Here is a 21133-nt window from a genome sequence, read left to right as displayed (position 1 = left end):
TTTTGATATTGCTTTATTGCAATATTTATTTTCTTCATTGCGCTGTTGTCTGGTTCGTACAAATTCGCTGTAACATTCAGTTATGTTAAAAGCAAGATATAATTTGCATAAAACTTTCATTATCAAAAGAATTTTCTAAATAAAGTCAATGTAGCATGACTTGCTGGATCTGAATTAAATTTCATGAGGTTCTTAATGATGAACAAGAGAGAATAAGTAAAAAGAATAGCTAAACTTTCTAACAATTATGACAAAGAGGAAGTTTCTGGGTATTTTTTTCATCCATCCAAAATAAAATATTATTTTCAGTTTCTGCAACTGCAACAGTTGTAGGATATACTAAGAGATCTGATCACATACTGGTCAGAATTTTAAATATTTCTGAATTAATTTTTGTAAGCACAAATTATTAACTGTTCTGGATAGCTAGCTATAAAAATACAAAAGGTGTATTTTTCCATCCTTATATTGCATGTATGTGTATGTTTGTGTATTATTATGTATCACTTTTTAGTCAAATATGTTAATATGGATATTTGTATGCATGTGTAAGAGTGTTTAACTATAGAATATAGCGATATTGTAGAATATATTTATTAGACATGTGATATACTGAACTAATTTCTGGGTTTGTATTAACCAGAAACTAATGGCCTGCTGTGTCTGTAAAAACACGCTAGGCTGAAATGTAGTTGACCAACCTGTATCAGCAAACATAAATTTGCAATACTGGAATGAGAAAAAGGATAATGAAATGTATTGTAATTCCAGTAGTAATGAAACACAAATCATTCTTTTTTTTATCAAAATTTATCCAACTCTTTTCTGAACAAAAACCATAGCCATTTGGAATATAATAGAAATTGTATGCATAACATCACATTTCAATAGTAAAGATGTACCTAAGAGCAGTAATTGGGGTTGATAGATCCTCTTGGGAAAGCCTTTTAATAAGGTTGATCCCTATTGACTAACATTTCAACAGACATCGTAAGCATCTGTATTTTATCTTTCAGGAGTTACAGTTTGAGAGACTTACAAGAGAACTTGAGGCTGAACGTCAGATTGTAGCCAGCCAGCTGGAGAGATGTAAACTTGGATCTGAGACTGGAAGCATGAACAGCATTAGGTACTTAATCAGAATGATTTTATTATTTTTGCATAATAAATTGAAATTGATAATAGATTGTATTGACCATCCTCTCGTGATGCATTGCATATCAGAAGGTGTCTAAATAAAGCAGTAAAGCAAAATTATTTTAAAGTTACATTATATGTGTTACCTGATAATGAATTTGAGCAAAAACTAATAGCAAAAACACACATTGTGAAAACTGGGGAGGTGATGAAATAGCATGACATATAAAATTGCTAAATTTAGCCCCTTTAAAAAAAAAGAACGGGTAAGAAAACAATGTGAGAAATAAATTCAGTGCTGTAGAATTTGAAAATGCAGAGTGCTGCGGATCATTTGCTGCCATACAAAAATAATAATCTTTTGATCGTTTTTCAGTTTGATCATTTTAAACAAATAAATACTTGCCTTAAAATATCTGTAGTTTTAATTGTTCTGTTTTTTTTCTGGTATTTTTGCTATAGAATTGCCAACCTTAAAATGAGCATCGTGATTATAATTTTGCTACTTGATTTGATTTTTAAAGATGTAACTTAGCTAGTTGAAATGCATAAAGTAATGAATTTGTGTTGGTTTCTTAGACTGCTTTTTTAATGTATGCACAGTTAGAAGCACTTAGTTCAGCTTAGGTAACCCCATAACATTTAAGCAGAAATGGGCCTGGGAGATATCAAAAATGCCCATCACTGGCATTCAATATACATCTCAAAATAGGTAATGGCAAATCTCATCTGGAGTGATGTTAAGAAAACTACATGCATGTAAACCCTAGAAGAGTGGTGGCGAACCTATGGCACGCCTGCCACATGCGGCACTAAGAACCCTCTCTGTGGGCATGTGCGCTGTCGCGCCAACCCCACCTCTCCCCACAGCTCCCTCACCAGCAGCCCCCCCAGAGGAGAGTTGCCCCCGAGTATGGCCCGCATGGAGCAGCGCAGCCAAGGACATGGCAGCCGGGCAGTGGGGAAAAGATTCTGCCCTTACGCCCCATCGCACGCAGTTGATGCTGCGGGGTGCGGGCAGAGGGCATGGCTGCCATGGCGTTGCTGGGCTGCCTGGGAGATATGCGGCGGGCTGTGGAGGTGGTGAATGGCCCTGCAGGTGGGCCAGGCGGGGGTGAAACGGGCAGGACAGGGGCAGAGTGGGGAGGCGGGACAGGGCAGGGCCGGTTTTGGGGGTCTCTAAAAGATTCACCATCACTGGCCTAGAAGTATCCAATGGGAGTCTACCCTTGTCTAGCCAAAGATAGAAAAATAGAATATTGCATGAAGTAATTTAGTAAAAAATTGTAAAAATAATTTAGAAAGGGGTTTAAATTCCTAGTTGTTGAAATAAGCTGATAGAAATTTGAAAGACCTGAAAAATAAAGTGAAATCATTGCTTTTAATAAGTGATCAAATACATGTATTCATTAAATGTTTTTGATTTAGTTAATACACGGAGAAATTTATATTTTTTCCAAATCTGCGTATTTTATTTCAAGATATATGCATATCCTCATTATCTCTAAAATAGATTTGACAAAGCACTCTCCTTGGGGCTGTCTTTAAAAACTATCTGGAAGCTGCAGTTGATACAAAATGCAGTAGCCCCTCTGTTGCAAGAACAGCATTTTTGCTCTATATGGGTTACTAGTGGGCTTTCAAATACAATGCATAAATGCAGGTTTTAACATAAAATACCTACATGTCCAGTACCATCTTTTTCTGGTAGAACTCACCTGCTACACATCCCAAATTAGAATATTGATTATTCCTCTTTGAGGTTTGTAGTTGTAGAGTTCATTGAAACAATTAAAAAGGGTCAGTTTTCATTATACCCAATATCCTAAATCTGTAACTTAGTGTATATGTATTTTAAATGAGGCTGGATGTATGTTCACTTGAAAATATGACTGAACAAAGTATCACCTGAACAGATTTCATTTTAAAGAATTTAATTCATATGTAAAGTTCAGAATCCAATATTTCATGGGTTTCACAGTTTTCTATTATATTTATGTTCAACAAACAAAATATGGGATTTTTAAAGCATGTTTAAGAAATGCATGTGGTCTGACTCAAACGTAATACAGTATTGTTGTGTTGAGTTTAATATATACTCAGTCCCCTCCTCCCACACCCTCTCCATCCTTCTCTGGTATGGTCGTGTTTTAATTCAATGATCTGAATACAGAGAGTGTTACATTGGGATGGCCTGTGCTAGTAGACTTTCGGATCCAAATGGATTGTCTCAAACCATTTCCCACTGATGTTTGTCATCCCTTTATTTGCCATGTTTTGAAATGATATCTTTTTTTTCTTACATGCAGAAGTTCCTAAATGCTAGTTTTCAGTAGCAATGCCTATGTTATGGTATAGCCCTCCCATAGAAGCCCAACTAGCCTTGCAGTTTTAATCTTCTAGAGACTTTTGAAAACTGAATTATTCCATTGAGCCTATGATGAATGATAGGGCACACTGGGTTCTTTGACTTAGTTTACAATATTCTCCAGTTTATATCCATTCATTCAGAGTTATGGTGGTGCTGAAAAAATGAACGTACAATTGGTCATCGAAGTTGTAGCTGTTGCAATTGGTCCTCAGAGTTCTGGCCATTGCAGCATCCCTTTAATAATGTGATCATGATTTGGGCATTCAGGTACTTGGCTTGTGATTATGCCATCGCAGTGATGTCGGCAGGGAAAGCTGCAAGTCACCCCAGTAAGTTGTTCCTGTTGCTTTTTCTTCTGCTATGGAATACAAGATCCTAGGGATCTCATACTCCATAGCACCACCCCCACTCCATAGTGTACATCTGACCGCAGCACTCTACCATAGTGTCAACCAACCTGCCCAAAGCCTCCATCAGCCCTCCATTCGTCTCCACCAGACTGTCCATGTCTACCGGCATACCTAACATTCACTTGAAAGGAAATAAAACCTTTCAGTCTCACAGCTGCAGGAGGAAGGAGAACTGATTAGAGAAAGACTTGTTCCCCAAATAGTAAACTTTGACTAACAGGACAATAGCTGTGTTCACCCATTTTGTTAAATCATATGCTGTTTATCTTTGTTCTATTAAATAAAACACCGTTGAATAAATTCATAAAATAAACCATGTTTTACAAACCACATACCCCATCAAAGCTTCGGTATTTGCTAGTTTTAGATATCAAGAGCTGTGGTGACGTAGTGATTAGAATGCAGTATTGCAGGCTAACTCTGCCCACAGAAGCAGGAGTTCGATCCTAACTGGCTCAAGGTTGACTCAGCCTTCTATCCTTCCACGGTCGGTAAAATGAGGACCCAGATTACTGGGGGCAATATGCTGACTCTGTAAACTGCTTAGAGAGGGCTGTAAAACACTGTGAAGCAGTATATAAGTCTAAGTACTATTGCTATCATGCTAAGCAATAATGTAGTATATTTGAAAGAGGAAAATTCTCTTTGTTTAAAGTTATAATCTGAATTTTGAAAGACTTACAAATGTGTCTTATATGAACTGAAAATTATTATTACTATAGCATTGAGATATTGATTATATGATTATTTATTTATTTATTTTTATGCATTTGTGATTATTTAATAGACATGCAATAAGGCAAAATGTAACTAAGGTACTTCATAGCATATAGGTCTTTTTAAAAGATTACTGTTCTCAAGATATGTATTTGCTTTGGACAGAATATTGCTTCTAACATTCATTGATATTTTCAAATAAATTATTTACAAGAGAGCTAGTTCTTTTTTCTTGTAATGCCTACCACTTTATATTTTACAATGGATAGTAAATAATTAAGAAAATAAATATATTTCCATTCAACTTCTATAAAAGCTCTATGCTATCTTCTTTTATGTGCTACTATGCAAATGTACAATGCTACAAAAGAATGTGCAATAATAAGCAAAATTAATACAGGAAATATCCACTCTAAATTCTGCAGTTTTCATATTATTCATTTTTAAAAATTGCCTTTAATGATTTGATTGAATGGGATTTGAAGTTGTTTATCACAGGAAAGAATAGTGTTTTCCGTTTTCTGCAGTGTGAAAGCAGTGAGAGAAGATGAACCCACCCTTAGAATTTAGGATACTTTGTTGATGTATTCCACTGTAGCACATATTATACTGGTGTAAAATAACACATCCTTAATCACATATAATAATTTTATAGCATCTTTCACAGCAGTTAACTGTTCAGACTCAGATTAATTACATAGTATCAAGCAGATTCAAACTGCTTTGGTTTTATTGCAGACTTAGAATGGATCACAAGAGTATTGGGTTAAGTATCTCCTTTGACTGCTAGACTTATTTGACTGCTGAGTAGCTCTTTATCACTTCTTTTTAGTTTCTGTTAATGTTCTTGCATTCTTGAATTTGGTAGCATGTGAAATTCACAGTGAGACTGTATCAGGCACTTGGGAGAAGATGGACTCAGTGTCATGTCTTACTCATTTGTATGCTGCTACAACCCTACGCATAAAGAAAATCAGTTACCATGGGATTTGGTATTGGAGACTCTGAATCAGAACAAAGACGCTATAAAGCAATTACAAAGAGCTCTACTGAATGGTTTCAAGAAAGACTTGGTAGTGATTTTCCAGTTGAGGAAAGCTTGGAAATCATGAAGTATATTACTTTGTTACAAAAGTGAAAGTACAGAAAATCATAACTTACTCACTTTAATGTCAAATGGCTTGAAACTTGTATAAAATAAATTTTAAATCCTAAGCAAGAATTTGGATATTAATGCACAAAACATGCTAATTGTGATCAATTAAAAAAACAAACCATTTGGTTTTGTTTTATAGCAGAATGACATTTAGCTTGCCAAAACATTAATACTTCATATAAATAGATCAGGAGTAACTGTGAAGAATGGTTTGAAATACATGTGAGAGACAGAGCAGGGATAAGACCAAAGGGGAGTCTTTTTGCAGATAGAAGTATGGATGTAGACTTGAAATTCTAGTCGCATTTATCCAAGTGTTTTTTTGTCTTTAACACAAAGAGGATCTGTTCCTTAGAAAATCTTTAGGACTGTGCTGTACAGTTGCTACAGAATTGCTATATAATTTCCTTCAGTTGTTTGTTTAGGAGATGGTAGGAAAACATTGATGGGGCTAATGAAAAGTAAAATTACACTGTATTGAACTTTGATTTTATATTATCAGTTATCAAAGTCATTTCTTTCAATTTTAGACATTCTCTCCCTATGATTATTTCTGAAACATAAATTACCAAAGGGGGTGTTTTTTGCATTTATAACTGTACATTTAACAAAGTAAGGGGGGTTACTTTCAGCTGCTAATATAAGGAAATTATATTTTTTCAAATATTATTTCCTTTTGTTTTATAAATAATGTTCTATCCTTTTTTCAGGAACTGAAAGTTCCCAATTTTCACCCTCATAGCAATCCTATTAGATTGATTAGAATGAGAAACAATGAGGGCTGCAAGGCCATCAAATGAAAAATTGGGGACATTTGCTCATCTATCTCAGACAGCAGATTAAGCCACTTACTTTTCCTTCTTCCCACCCAGTTTAACAGATGCATGTTAAGACAAAGAATTGGTCTGTGCCTGTGTTTTTGAGACAGTTTCTGTACGTGCAGATAACACTTTCACTCTTAATTTTCCTTCCCAAAAATCATCAAGCTACCATTCCCCTTAAATAACCAAGAGAAAAAAAAATAAAGCGAGTATTTCTTCCAATGTGGAAAGAAGCCAACTGTGTTTTTTTAACACTCATGTGTTAGCTGAAATAAAATCAGCTGTACCCTGCGATACTACTGATATTGGGCAAGCAGAGAGTCTGCAACTGCCTTTAAGCTAGTGCAAAATCCTACTTAAATTCTTGGAAATTAAAATGATACTGAAGGTGAAGAAGACTTTAGTTTTTAGATTATGAAAAATCATTTGGATAATGACCATTGTAAAGAGCAGTATAGATAGTCCTCCCTTTATGACCACAATTGGGCCCAAATTCTTGTTTGTTAAGCAAAGCAGTCATTAAGCACGATGCCATGTGTCTACTTTGCTTCACAACCACAATTGCAGCTCTCCCAATTGTGGTTGTTAAGTGACCATGTGGGTAATTAAGCAGAGCACTGGCAAGAGACCTGGTCTTTACTCCTATTCTGAATTCTCCAAAAATGCAGCTCATTTGTAATAAATGGAACTGAAGGTAATTCAGTGAACAAAGTAAAGGAATTGCTGTGTTCAGTGCTTTTTTTCTTTAAAAAAAAAAAAAAAGGTGCCGGAACTCACACACATCATACAACCCGCCTTGCCTACCCTACAAGGTTCCATCCAAAAAAGGTGCTGGAACTCCGTTCTGAGCGTTCTATGAGAAAAAAAGCCCTGACTGTGTTATCAAGTCACCATTATTATTTTATTTTATTTGACAATAATTTATCCTTATATGTTAAACATGATATATGATGGGTGTCATGTCATAATGTATGATTTTGTCATGAAGTGAACACATATATTTCACAAGTTAAAGACACAAATCCCTAGAAAGGATACCTAGAATAATAGAGGAAGGGGTGAAAATTACTGTAAATCTTTTTTGTGCAGAACTTCTGGCAATATTTTGTTGACTTTGTAAACAAAGTCATTGTAAAACCAATAATGGGTAATTATAACAATCAAGACTTTAATGACATAATAATATCTGTTCTGCTATTGTATCTTAAAAGTTTAGCTGAATAAGAAAGGAGATGTGCTTGAAATACTTCCCTCTCTGTGTGTAGTGTGTGTGTGTGTGTGTGTAAAATACACAAATGCAGGGCTTTTTTGTCATAGAATGTCCAGAACGGAGTTCCGGCACCTTTTTTGGATGGAACCTTGTAGGGTAGGCAAGGTGGGTTGTATGACGTGTGTGAGTTCCGGCACCTTTTTTTTTTTTTCAAAAAAAGCACTTCACAAATGCATATATGTAAACATCCTTATTATTTACAGAATTTGCTAGAGAAAAAAGATGTTACCATCTTTGCTTTCATATAAGACCATCTGTGGATAAGCCAACCGTCAATGTTTTAAACCAAAGTACTGTGAAAAATGCGTCACCAGCAGATAAGCTGACCCTCAAACTGTTTGTAGGCTTCAATTTTCACAATTGGTTTATTCAGGGTTATCCACAGATTATCCATCTTTCATACTACTTTAGTTAAAAATTTGTGAGTCAGCTTATCTGTGGATGGATAAATATATATGAGATATATGAGTACTTTAAAAAAAATACTTTTATACTGAATATATTTGTGGATATACCCAGCCACAGATAGTTAAACCAATTTTAGATGCATTTTGGCATCTAATACACTTGGCTTATTCATGAGTACCGTATTTTCCGGCGTATAAGACGACTGGGCGTATAAGACAACCCCCAACTTTTCCAGTTAAAATATAGAGTTTGAGCGAGAGAGAGGGGGGGAGAGAAAACTTGATGAGTAATATGCCAAACCACATGTGTAAAGGAATAAAATAGAATACCCGTATTTTCTGGCGTATAAGACGACTGGGCGTATAAGACGACCCCCGACTTTTGAGAAGATTTTCAGGGTTTAGAAAGTCGTCTTATACACCAGAAAATACAGTATATATAGTATCCTTCTTTGTATTTAATTACCCTGTATGTTGTAGATGACTCCTGTTTTTTTTTTCTTCTGGGAGCTACTGGGTCTTTTGGTTTAGTTAAAATATTTAGAGTGGGCGGCTTTAGTTAGTTTGTGTGCTATGGGGATGCCCTATGGTTGAACTAGCTAGAATGTTGATTATTTCTGAGATGTTGTTGATGTATGGTGATGTTATTCTTTTCATAGCTCATGTTGTTGGTTGTGTTATAGTGAATTGAGTGGTGACACACTTTTTAATGAAGTTGTATGGATATCCATTTTGTTGGAAGAATTATAGGCAGTCTGTTTCATTTTTCTGGCGCTCTGGGTTGCTGCAATGTATTTGTATTCATCCAAATGTTCTTACACAGCTCCTCTTGTGAAAATTGGGTTGTTACTGTGATAATGGAACACTTAGTTACTGTGGGTGGTTTTTCAATGGGCTTGTGTTTATGATCTGCCGCCATTTCCTCTGCTGATGAGGACATCCAAGAGGGGTAGTATGTTATTGTTTTCTTGTTTCCTTGTGAATTTTATTCCTTCGAAGATGTTGATTATCTTGGCTGTCTTCTTTAATTGTTCCATTTTTATCATGACAAGGGTGTTGTCTACATACCAGAGATGAGGTAAATGTAAACACTCTTTTAAATTATCACTTCCTCAGTAGTAGCTTTCTTCCTCTGATTAATATCCAGAGATTAGTGCTTCACAATCTTAGGGAAGGCTGGTAACATTGAAATTAGATATTTTAATTTATTTCACCCAAATATTGCTAGAATGATTAAATTAGCCCTTTTAAATTGGCTTTTTTATGGATGAAGTAGTTAAATATACAGTCATAGATAATCTGCATTCTAAAAACAATCGTATCTGGTCTGTTCATATCTATTTAACTATTCATCAGGTTTTGGCTCAACTTGATTAATAGGAAGTAAAATATGAAACAGTACCTGGAAATTAATTGCTACAGGATTTGACAAGTATAAGTGAGCAAATTAATTCATGAAATCCTCCAGGAAAATAATTATTGCAAGCTACTAGTGAAAACAATTGAAATATTGGAAGAAGTCATAGAATATCTACACATAACAGTATACAGTTGCATCACATTAATAGCAGTTTTGTGTTTTCCCAATGCAGCCCACCTCTTCCAGGTCTGCTGCTGCCAGTCATCTAACGGAAATGACTGCATAGATGCTGCGATAGTCGTAACGTACATAACATTCAGGAGTTTTCTTGTAATTTCAACTGGTTGCTAAGTGACTGGTTGTAAGTCAAGGTCTATTTCTATTTCTCCTTATTAAAAATTAAGTTTTCATTGATAATTTACTGTATTACAAAAAGCTCTATTCTAAAATGTATATTTCTGTAACCTTATCACATATCTTGTGAGAAATATGCTAGGTTTTCTTTTAATTATCTTCTTTAATTTTTACTCTTTTCCCTTTCATTTTTTTCAAAACTTTACTAAGCAAGATGAGTTGCTTAATATTCACAAAAAAAGATTGGTTAGTTAATATAAAAAGATAGGTAGCTATTTTGCTGTTGATGTTTAGTGTGATCACATCAGTATTGAGCTACAGCAGTAAGATACAGGTAGTCCTCAATTTACAACAGTTCATTTAGTGACCATTCAAAGTTACAACGGCACTGAAAAAAGTGACCTATGATCATTTTTCATACTTGGCAACTGGTTCATATTTATGACTGTTGCAGTATCCCAGAGTCATGTGATCAACTTTTGTGATCTTTTGACAAGCAAAGTCAATGGGGAAGCCAGATTCACTTAACAATCGGGATATTAACTTAACAACTGCGATGATTCATTTAACAACTGTGACAAGAAAAGTCATAAAATGGGGCAAAATTCACTTAACAAATGTCTCAGCAACATAAATTTTTGGGCTCAATAAGTAGAGGACTGCCTCTACCTGGCACTTCAAATTCTCTTTTGGTCCATTGCTTCCTCATGAAATACTTGTAAATGGCAGTGGAACATTGTATATACTCATTGTGGATTATTTCACTATTCGTGCATTGAAAGTTCTTCTGTACGCAGGGCTCCTTATATCAAGACAATACAATCTGTTCCAGAAAAATGTACACAATGCATCAAATATGTCTAAAATATTTACTGACTAGAAATTTTCTTGAAGGTCATTTATGTTGCTTTAAAAATAAATTTGAAGCATTGGAACAGTGTTAGAAGTTATATATGTCTATATTGTTTCCTCCTGTCCCCCTTCGTCTTCCCTAAACTAAATCACCAGTCTGCTTTAAAAAAAAACTTAACACACTTTATAAAATGAGTTCATTAAAAAAAATCTACTGGATGGGTGCTTAGAATAGCTTTGCATGTGTCTCATGCACTTTAATATGGTAACTTACTCCTTTTTAATCTTCTTCCCCAACATTTTTAACATACTCTCTATAGCAGGGGTGTCAAACTGCCAGCCCCTGGCAATGGCAAAACCGGCCCGATACATTGCACGACGTCACGTGACGTCGTGAGTTTGACATGTCTGCTCTATAGTTTCTTTTATAATGAAAAACATGATCTCACTTCTGTCTTTCTGACCAATTAACATGTTAATCAGTAATAGCATTGATGTGATCTTTGTTTTATTTTCTTTATTTGAAGAAAAAAGTCTCTGCCATTTATTAACTTACCCGTATTTATTGGCGTATAACACGCACAGGCGTATAACATGCACCTTCATTTTAAGAGGGAAATTTCAGGAAAAAAACTTAAAGGTGGGGCCGGGCGGCGGAGCGCTTATATCGGCGTATAACACGCACACATCATTTGCCCCCTATTTTCAGGGGGAAAAAGTGCGTGTTATACGCCAATAAATACGGTAATTTCTAAGTTAATTTCTTAACTTTAGCTGTGGCATTACAGTTGATACTGTTTAATGTAGTGAAGTATATAGATTGACTGGTTATAAATGTTGCTTGTTTTTAGTTCATACAGTAATTCTTTTTTTTAAAAAAAAAGTCGGGTCTGTCTAGCAGCTACTGATCCTATTCTGTCACTTGATCGTTTCAGATAAAAGATGGCAGCTTGTTACTAACAGTATGCTCTCAAGTGAAGGTTGGAAGATATATCATCCTATTCCACATTCGCCCATAGCTCATTTAATGCTGTATTTGTGCCAAGTGAGGTTAAGGAGCAACACAGTGATATGCAAAAAGATATAAAAGCAATCATTGTTGATAACGTTGCAGATGAAGATGAATCGTGTGACAAATAATGAGGAGGTGGCAATTCACCTAAAATGATTATATAGGAATCTGGGCCCTTTGGGAAACAAGAGATTTAATACAGAAAATGGTTTATGGACAAGAGCATAGCAATTACCTGCATCATGCTGCTGGAAAGGTTGCAGTGCAGAGTCAAGAGATAATGTTATTAATGGCTAGTGCACCTGAAAAATAGATATGATGCCAAACATTGAGAAACATTGAAGTGTTACTCTAGGAGAGGGGTAGGCAACCTCGGCTCTTTTATGACTCATGGACTTCAACTCCCAGAATTCCTGAGTCAGCATGACTGACTCAGGAATTCTGGAAGTTGAAGTCCATGAATCATAAAAGAGCCGAGGTTGCCTACCCCTGGTTAGGACAATAATATTTTATAACCATTTTGAATGTATTGTGCAAAATACTATCAAACATTTTATTTACTACAGTATTTTTTTCCTGCCCAGTTCTAATGATGCTATTTTGACATACCAAAGAGGTTCCAGTTAATAGCTATTCAAATGTATAAGACTACAGATGGTGTTTTGAAGCTTGCTTCTTAAAGAAAGTATACAGTTATTTTGACATTAACACGGGGGGGCACTACTTTAGGAGTGGCATGCCATGAGCCCCTCTTCTGAAATCAGAAGCAGAACCAAGAAATGCAGGGGTGAAACTCAGACTTTGAGCTGAAGTTAAATCAATTAAATACACTTGTGTATAAGAATTCTGTGTTAGTTTGAAACCCATCTTTTCCCATGACATTGGACAACTGTTTTTTTTTAAATTTCCAGCTCATTTCAATGTAGCAAAGGTGCTTTATTTTTTGTTTGCTTTGAGTTTTTTTAGAGGTAGTTTCCAATCATGTCTCATTTCTGCTTCCATTCCTGAGCTTCAACTGATAGGAAAAAAGACTAGCTTAATGGCTTTATACTTCCCTCTCAGTAGACCAAAGCAGGGTTGATACTAACAAATTGACGGCTTGTCAATTTCCTCTACTTATCTTGGAGTTCTTCCAAAATGACAGGCTGAACAGGGGCAATTTTTTCCTCCTGCTGACAAACTGATTTTGCCACCAGAACTGGTTCTTTGGCAGAACCTTCCTCAGATTCGAACAGAAGCAACTAGGAGTGACCCAAGCTGACCTTTGGATGACCCTGGACCTACCTGAGAAGAGGAATCTCGATGGTTGCAATTTTCAGTAGAAGCAACTGGAAGATCAAATCTCTATCTTTTCCTTTCAGCTGTTTGTTCTTTTGAAGTGCGCATTGGTTTTTAATTGCACTTTTTAAAGTTTCTTTTTTCACCTTGATTCTTATCTTCAACAGTTAACTGATTGGTTGAATGATGATTTATTCTAACTCCTTGCTGGAGTTTAATGTGATTTCTTTGCATTTTTTAATGCTTTATTTCTGAGTTGCAAATTATTTTCTCTTTCCTCCTATGGAAGTTGACAGCAATTTCTTGGGCAGCAAAAATGATTAGATTTGATTTACATTTACATCAGATTTTCACTATAAAGATTTTGTATGCTATTAATTTTTAAAAGCTCTGGTCTTATTTCTTTTTAACTTCTTATGCGGATCTCCATTTTTTTTCCTACTCATTTTTCATTGTGGAAAATATCTCAATTTTTTCTACAGTTATTTTGTTACAGTATATCTTTTTCCCCTGTCCTTGAGTAGAACTATTTATGTCTGGATATGAAAGCCCAGCTACAGGAGAGTTTTGGACTATATTACAACTGTAAATAATGCATCAATTTAATGATAAAGCCCTTTGGAAAGCCTTTGGGGAAAAATTTTTCATCCTACAAGCTTAAATTGAAAATTTAGATAAAAAGTTTGATAACTATAGTTTTAAATCAACCTAAAGATGGGAATCCGATTGAAGCAACAGCAATTAAAGCAGATTTGCAACCAAATGGATCAGAGTCTAATTTGTTGCTGGCAGATTGGAAGGAGAAGGAGCCTTGTTTGAAAACTGCAGGATTGTTAGAGAAGGCTGAAAGGGGCAAGAATTCTAAAGACATAGAGATGACAGGATCAATGAATGATGGATTAGACTTTCTTAGGAAGATTGATGGAGATTGGGGAACAGACTTATTATATCTACAAAGCAATTGTCACAAGATGCTGCATTCCAAATTGGAGGAGGATTCTTTGAACAACAAATACTGTAGAAATATTCACAACAGAAATTTACGATCTTGAGGAATGAGTTAAAATTGTAAGGAAAAGTTTTATCATTAAGAATCAATAAAGGATATTTGATCCTGGATGGACCAGACATAATGATTGTGGTGGTTTGTAATAGAAGCTGTTATGGACTTTCTATAAGTTAAATACAATAATAGATTGCCACCAGAAGGTTTTGAAGTTTACATTTGTTGTTGAGTTTACCTGTTAACTATTTTTTTTTCATAAACTAGATAGATGTCAGGTCAACTTGGTTGGGTAAACAGAGTTATAGAAATTCATAATTTGTGGGCCACTTTCACAAGGGGGGGAACCATTATCCTTGAAATATATTTAACAGTATTCAGCTGGGGGGGGGGACAATCTATGTGTATGTGTTTTTTATGCACTTTTTAATGTCTTGTTTTGTGTTTTGTATTTTTGGAGTTTGTATTTAAATGTTGTGAATAAAATAACGATTTTAATTTTAAAAACTCTTCTATTTATCTTCAGTATGGGGCCAGCCAGCTTATAAAACACTAGACTACTGGTTTTGTTGTTGTTGTTGCTTTATGATTTCTTCCCCTTTTGCATGGAATGAGGATGTGGAATTTCAAGTAGCTCAAGCAATGCAACAACGTTGTTCTTAGTTCTCAGCTTTTGCTCTGAGCTGCCAATTACAAGACACAGCCAGCTTGTGCTATAAATCCAAAGTATTCATTGTGATCATAAATCTGTACTAAAGTAATAAACTCTCTGGAAACTCCAAGCTGTCTGTATGGAACACAGACACAGTATCTCATTTTTGCAAAAGAGTCCAGAAACACAATTCTAAATCCAGGAAAATCTGAGAATAGTCAATTTGCTGTTCAAGACAATCCAACACAGCATAAAGGAAGAGTGAGGCTGTAAATTATAACAATGTTTATCGCAAAGAGTCAGTCAGAAAAGCTCTCTTCTGTATAGCCCTGATTGAGGGAGTCACACTCCTTTTTCAGCTTGACTTCCTCTTCTTAACTTGCAGTATGTAGCTACCTTTGGATCTTTGTCCAGCCCATGCTGTGGGTCAGGTGATTTAGATGTGCTCTCTTCCCCCAATTGCTGGGATACAGACTGAAACTCAGTCTAGTCATGCTCTGCAAATTCAGAATCTGAAGATTCAAACTGATTCCTAACAGTTTTTCCAATCTGCAAAAGTGAAGCCCGTAACAATCTACTTTCAGACTGACTCTTGAGGATTAAACATTTTAATTCAATATCAACTTTCAAAAAGGCTACTGGAGCTACCTAAGATTTTCAAAGAATAAAGGTGTGTCTATAGTCCAGTACATCAAATGAAATGATAGAAATCCAGCCATTCTATATCTATATGCTCTCTCTCTCTCTCTCTCTCTCTCTCTCTCTCTCTCAGAGAGAGAGAGAGAGAGAGATCTAAGTGGTGATAGCACTCAGGGTGGTGACTCCTAGGCTGGGACAATGGCTCTGGTAGGTCCCAGAAAGGATATCAGTGCTCTCTGTCCAGAAGAGTGCAGTGCCTCTCTCTGGCCTCTAGTAAAAGAACTGCAATTGATGCAATACATACCACCCATAGGAGTGAGAATCAATTTTTATCCATACATACATTCATACATACACTAATCAAATGTTCATATCACAAAACAAATAATACATGGCAGATAGATTGTCATTTGGCCAGAGGCATGGAGAAGTTTTAAAAACTTCATCGGAACAAAGTAGGTTCTTCCAATTTAAAAGCACACATACAAACAAATCATATTTATGTATGGTTATATTTCAGGTTATTCTGAAATTTCTGCAGAACAAAGTAGGCTTTTTATGAGTGCTGTTCACATTTTGCATTACTAAAGGCTAATCCATGACTAGGTTAATGTTAAGTATCCACTTAGCATTAGCAAAATTAAATTCAAATGGTGAAATAACATGCAGAAGCCATGCATTCCCTAAATGAGTTACATTTTGGTTTGAATTTATCGTATAATGCATCGGCTACTATGGTGAATAGCAGAGTTGTCTTGGAGTTACAGTGCAGCCTCTAAAAAGTGTTTCTTTTCCAAAGCATTTTCACATCATGGAATTTCAGAGGAACTATTTCCTATTACTGTGTTAAATGTACATTTCTGAACTAAGTACCAGAAAGTTTATTTGCAAGCTCTTTCCTCTCAGATTTTAATAGATGCTGAATGTTAGTTTGTCCTTCGAAGCCTCCTACTTGAAGTATCAAATTACTAATAGTTCAAACTTATTGTACAGGAGTCATCTACTCCAGGAATGGCATTTACTTACAGAAGTGATCATAAGAGTCAAATCACATATTATTCAAAATTATTTTAACAGTTTAGCAGTTTAGAGCTTAGTGTTTTGAAGGCTTTGGGTTCTTGGGGAATAATCAGATACTCAGTACACAAAATACCTTTTGTGAATTATCTTATTTTGAATTTTGTAACAGAAAGTTTAGTTTAGAAACTCTTTAGCTTACGTTTTTTGATACCTATGTGTGTAGCTTTGTCTATAATCTCCTCCTTGATTTACAGTAAACCAAAAGTTTTAATTATACACGGCAGGCCATTTCTCACACTGGCAAGAAGTCCTCTTTGATCTTCCTCTGGAACCATGAGGGATTATCTATTCCCTTTTGGAAGGATCTGATAATGCTCTCATTTCTTTTCCTCTTTGTCATCTTCAAACCACTCCATACAAGTGGTCTTCTTCCATTCTGCCTTGGATCACTTCAGAGGTCTTGAATATACTGAAACAAACCGACTTCCGGTTCCGGATTGCGGCACCTCTAGTCGTACGAAGAGATTTCTCTCTTTGTTGGCTAGCTTCCCTCCGCTGGTAGACCCTTATGTGGGTCGAAAGTCGCCCTGGAGGGCACGACTACTGTTGAGGAGGCTTTGCTTGGTTACGGAGGAGTGGCGGCTCCTCCAGCTGTCCGAGCTAACTCTGAGGGCCAATGGAGAAGATCGGACAATAAAATGGCCGATCACCTAGCCGCCGCACCAACCGCAAGTCAAAAGACCACCTAAGCATGAAGAACCACCGTGGTGAATCCAGGTGAGACCTTTCCCTTCTCTCGCTGTCCTGATTACTTTCCTGTAAAGAGTTGTTGACTATTTCCCTTTTCTAAGAAAGCGGCGGCTGCCTATATGGGAAAAAGAGCTAAAAAGAAAGAAATTAATAATCTTTTGTTTTTCTGCTTGTTTTTTTTTTACTATTGGACTTTTTTGGGGGGATATTTAGGGGAAAAGAAGAAAAAGGGGACATTGTTACCCTTCAATTTTTATAATGCTGGAGACACCTCTCTTGTTAACTTTTTAAAGAAAGAGAAAAAAAAAATTTTCTTTAACTTCATTAACTTGGAAAAAGGACTTTACAGTCCACTGAGGACATCTGGTGGCAAAAAGTGACATTGCAACTGTACTTGTTATTTGAAGAGGGATTGGACTTTCATATGATAATAGAAGAGAAAAGATAACTTGACAGCTGGGTGGTGAAGCTGGCTATTAGAGCTTTGGGGGCGGACATTTGTGGATCTTTTTCAAATACAGTCTTTAATAAAGGAATAGGCTAGTCTACCACCAAAATGGAAGAAAGTTACCCACACCTTGACTATGATTTAATACTGGGAAAAATTTTAGAATTCACAGAAGACTTCAAAACTGATTTGAAACCTTGGAGAAAACTTAAAGATGCTACTTTGGAACTTCAAATTGACCCTCCAATAATGAATCAAGTTATAGAACAAGGAACAATAGAGGAAGATCAGAGTAATCCTGAACAGGCCTCTATACATCAAGATATACAATTTAAAGAGACAGAGGAATTATGCTTACAACCCAATTGTGAACTTACACTGGGAGAAATGCGGAAATCACTGAGCCAACTAATTTTACACAACGTTACCTACAACTGATGGACAACTTCGATGACCAAGAAATCACCGTAATTGACTCAGTTCAACTACCAAAAATAACAGAGATTGACATCCAGATACAATTCTCCGAAAATTACAACAAAGCGGATAACTTACTTTTAACTATAACATGGAATAAAAGTGAATATAACATTCAGATGATATTGGCAGAAAGGGAAGAAAACTTTGTTCAGTTTGAATTAGTCAGAAATTTTTGTAACCAGGGGTTAAAAAGACTTTATAGATGTAGATTGACGAAATGATAGAACATATTTTTAAAAATAGAAATGTATTTGTTGGACTTACATTATTATTTTAAACATGATAATTATGCTGTAAAGAGATAGAGATTTTGTCTGAATTAATAATGAATGAAGGATGGGAATTTTCTGATATTATAGCTGATAAGTATTTGAAGGTCTAAACTTTATTAAAGGGGTTAAAAAGATTTTTTACAGACGTAGATTGATGAAATGACAGAACATATTCTTAAAAATAGAATTGTATTTGTTGGAGTTATATTATTATTTTACATATGATAACCATGTTGTAATAGAGAGAGAGAGGAAGAGCTATTTGTGATAGCAAAAAAATTAGTCTCAATGAATGATCTATCATTAAGGATACCTGAAATCCCAACTATATGTTTATTAAAATGTAATTTGAGTATGAGAACTGTAATTAGTAAAGCTTAAAAACAGGATATAGATTATCATAATCGCAATGTGATTGATGATTTTTGCTTGATTAATTTTACCTAAAACTCTATTAATTTTAATAAGCAATATTATATTTAGGAAATAGAGAGGAAATTTTTGATAATTAATCTGAGCTATACTTATATGATTTTGTTTTCAATTGATTTGTCACCCTGACCACCACGTTGTGTCCTAAGCTTTTGTAAAAATGGGAAACAAACCAATAAAACTTTTTACACAAAAAAATACACTGAAACAAACCAATCTTCAGAATTCCAAAACTGTCTAGTCCGCCAAAGTTTATCAGCCATCTCATTTTGTCTCGTTAGTTTTATTAGTTTCCTGTCTCCCTCGTGAGAATCACTATGTGATAGTATAAAAACTCTTACCTCTTTTCTAACTAGTTTATTATAGTGCAAGACTATTCATATTAAGAGTGTATGTCAAAGTTATCACATGACATGATGGCAGACATTAATTAACTGCTAGCATTCTATCACATTCAGGTTACATTTCTGTTATTGTTTCACTTTTTCCTGTTACTTCTTTTGGTCTAGTACTCAGAATATAATAACTAGGAACATAAAGTGGGGGGAGGAGGAGGAAAAAGTATTCCTTTAATTTTTTTTTACTTTTCTATCTTAACCTAACCCCAACTCTATACTTTCTCTCATCACAACAGATATTTTTCTTTCGAATTGCTTCATACATTATGTAGAAGCAAACCCACATTTGCTACCAACTAAAAACTGCACTGGGTAGGGGGAATAGATGAGTGCTTGAATCATCTGTGTGATGCATATGTTTGTAAATGTAATTCTCCCATTTGAACTATAAAGTTTTCAATGCCCAGCTAGTCTGCAATATCTTTCAGTCATATATATCATATCAACTTCTTAGTAAGCATCAGGCATCATCTCTACTGGACTTCTGATAAAGCAAAGAAATATTGGGATAAGATTTTTATTCCAATTTCAGAAGATCCTTGATATAAAAATGAAAATGAAACCAAAAATTTTCCTCTTAGGTTTGGTGGACAGATCTTGAAATAAAAATTAGAATGTTATAACTGCATATGTTAACAAACATAGAAAGCCACACAATGGAAGAATAGATGTAAAGGCGATGGACTGAGAGAAAATGGCAAAATTGTGTGTCTATAGTCCAGTACATCCCTTCCTCCCTCCCTCCCCAATGCCAGTTAGGAATTATAGGGTGGTTTCCAGTATTGGAATAAGTTTCCAACACTTGCTTTACTTTTTAATGAAAATATTGAGGGGTTTTCCAATCTACTTTTGTGCATATGCCTACACAGAGACCCTTGCTTTTTAGTCCTTTTTAAAGAATAATTAAACATGGATGATGCAAAAAAACCTAGTGAATAACACTTCCTCACCTCTGCTAAAATCTTCCCCGTTTTCTTTTCAATATTTAGTGTTAATATTATAGCCATTGGTTATAATTAATAATAATAATAGTAAAGTTGGAAGGGACCTTGGAGGTCATCTAGTCCAACCCCCTGCTCAGGCAGGAAACCCTATACCATTTCGGACAAGTGGCTGTCCAGTCTCTTCTTAAAAACTTCCAGTATTGGAGCATTCACCGCTTCTGGAGGCAGGTTGTTCCACTGGTTAATTGTTCTAACTGTCAGGAAGTTTCTCCTTAGTTCTAAGTTGCTTCTTTCCTTGATCAGTTTCCATCCGTTGCTTCTTGTCCTGCCTTCAGGCGCCTTGGAGAATAGCTCGACTCCCTCTTCTTTATGGCAGCCCCTGAGATATTGGAACATTGCTATCATGTCCCCCCTCATCCTTCTCTTCATTAAACTAGACATACTCAGTTCCAGCAGCCGTTCCTTATATGCTTTAGCCTCCAGTCCCCTTAGATAGCATTTAGATTTATCTATTTAAATGATATACTGAAAGAGCCAGAACTAAGTAGCTGGTTAGTAGCTGGTAACAACCACAAACTTTACCATCAGTCATGCTGAATGAACTGATGAGGGTTGCAGTCCAAAATATTTGGATGCCAGATTGCCTACTCTTGGATTACATCACTGCTGTTAATTTTTTTTGTAATAATTTTATTTAGAATTACAATTACAATACAAACTAAAAAAAGAAATAGTAATTTTATTTTATTTAATTTTATTTATTTAATTTAATTTATATGCCGCCCTTCTCCCAGCGGGACTCAGGGCGGCGCACAACATATTTAAAACAAAAGCATATATACAATCCCCCCCTGTAAAACCGAATTAAACCAAATTTTAAAGTTGTGTCTTCCAAATTCCTTAAAATGAACCCAGTATAAAATCCTCCCTAGGTCAGGTCCGCTTGCTGA

The 21133-nt window shown here is 35.5% G+C and overlaps 1 protein-coding gene across 1 annotated transcript in view; it reads left to right on the top strand.

The window, feature by feature from the left end:
* Window positions 1-1016: 1016 nt before the first annotated feature.
* LOC107297578 (catenin delta-2) overlaps window positions 1017-21133 on the top strand; it is a gene marked incomplete at its 5' end in the record, with an annotated part of 120721 nt that continues 100604 nt past the window's right edge. Inside the window, one exon of the mRNA XM_015826939.1 lies at window positions 1017-1129. Coding sequence (XP_015682425.1) covers window positions 1017-1129 — 113 coding nt within the window. The remainder of the gene's footprint in view (window positions 1130-21133) is intronic.

Source organism: Protobothrops mucrosquamatus, unplaced genomic scaffold (assembly GCF_001527695.2).
Source record: "Protobothrops mucrosquamatus isolate PMUCROS unplaced genomic scaffold, P.Mucros_1.0 scaffold3393, whole genome shotgun sequence".
Classification (NCBI taxonomy): Eukaryota; Metazoa; Chordata; class Lepidosauria; order Squamata; family Viperidae; genus Protobothrops; species Protobothrops mucrosquamatus.
Note: the sequence above shows the minus strand (reverse complement) of the source record. Positions and strands in the feature narration are given on the sequence as shown.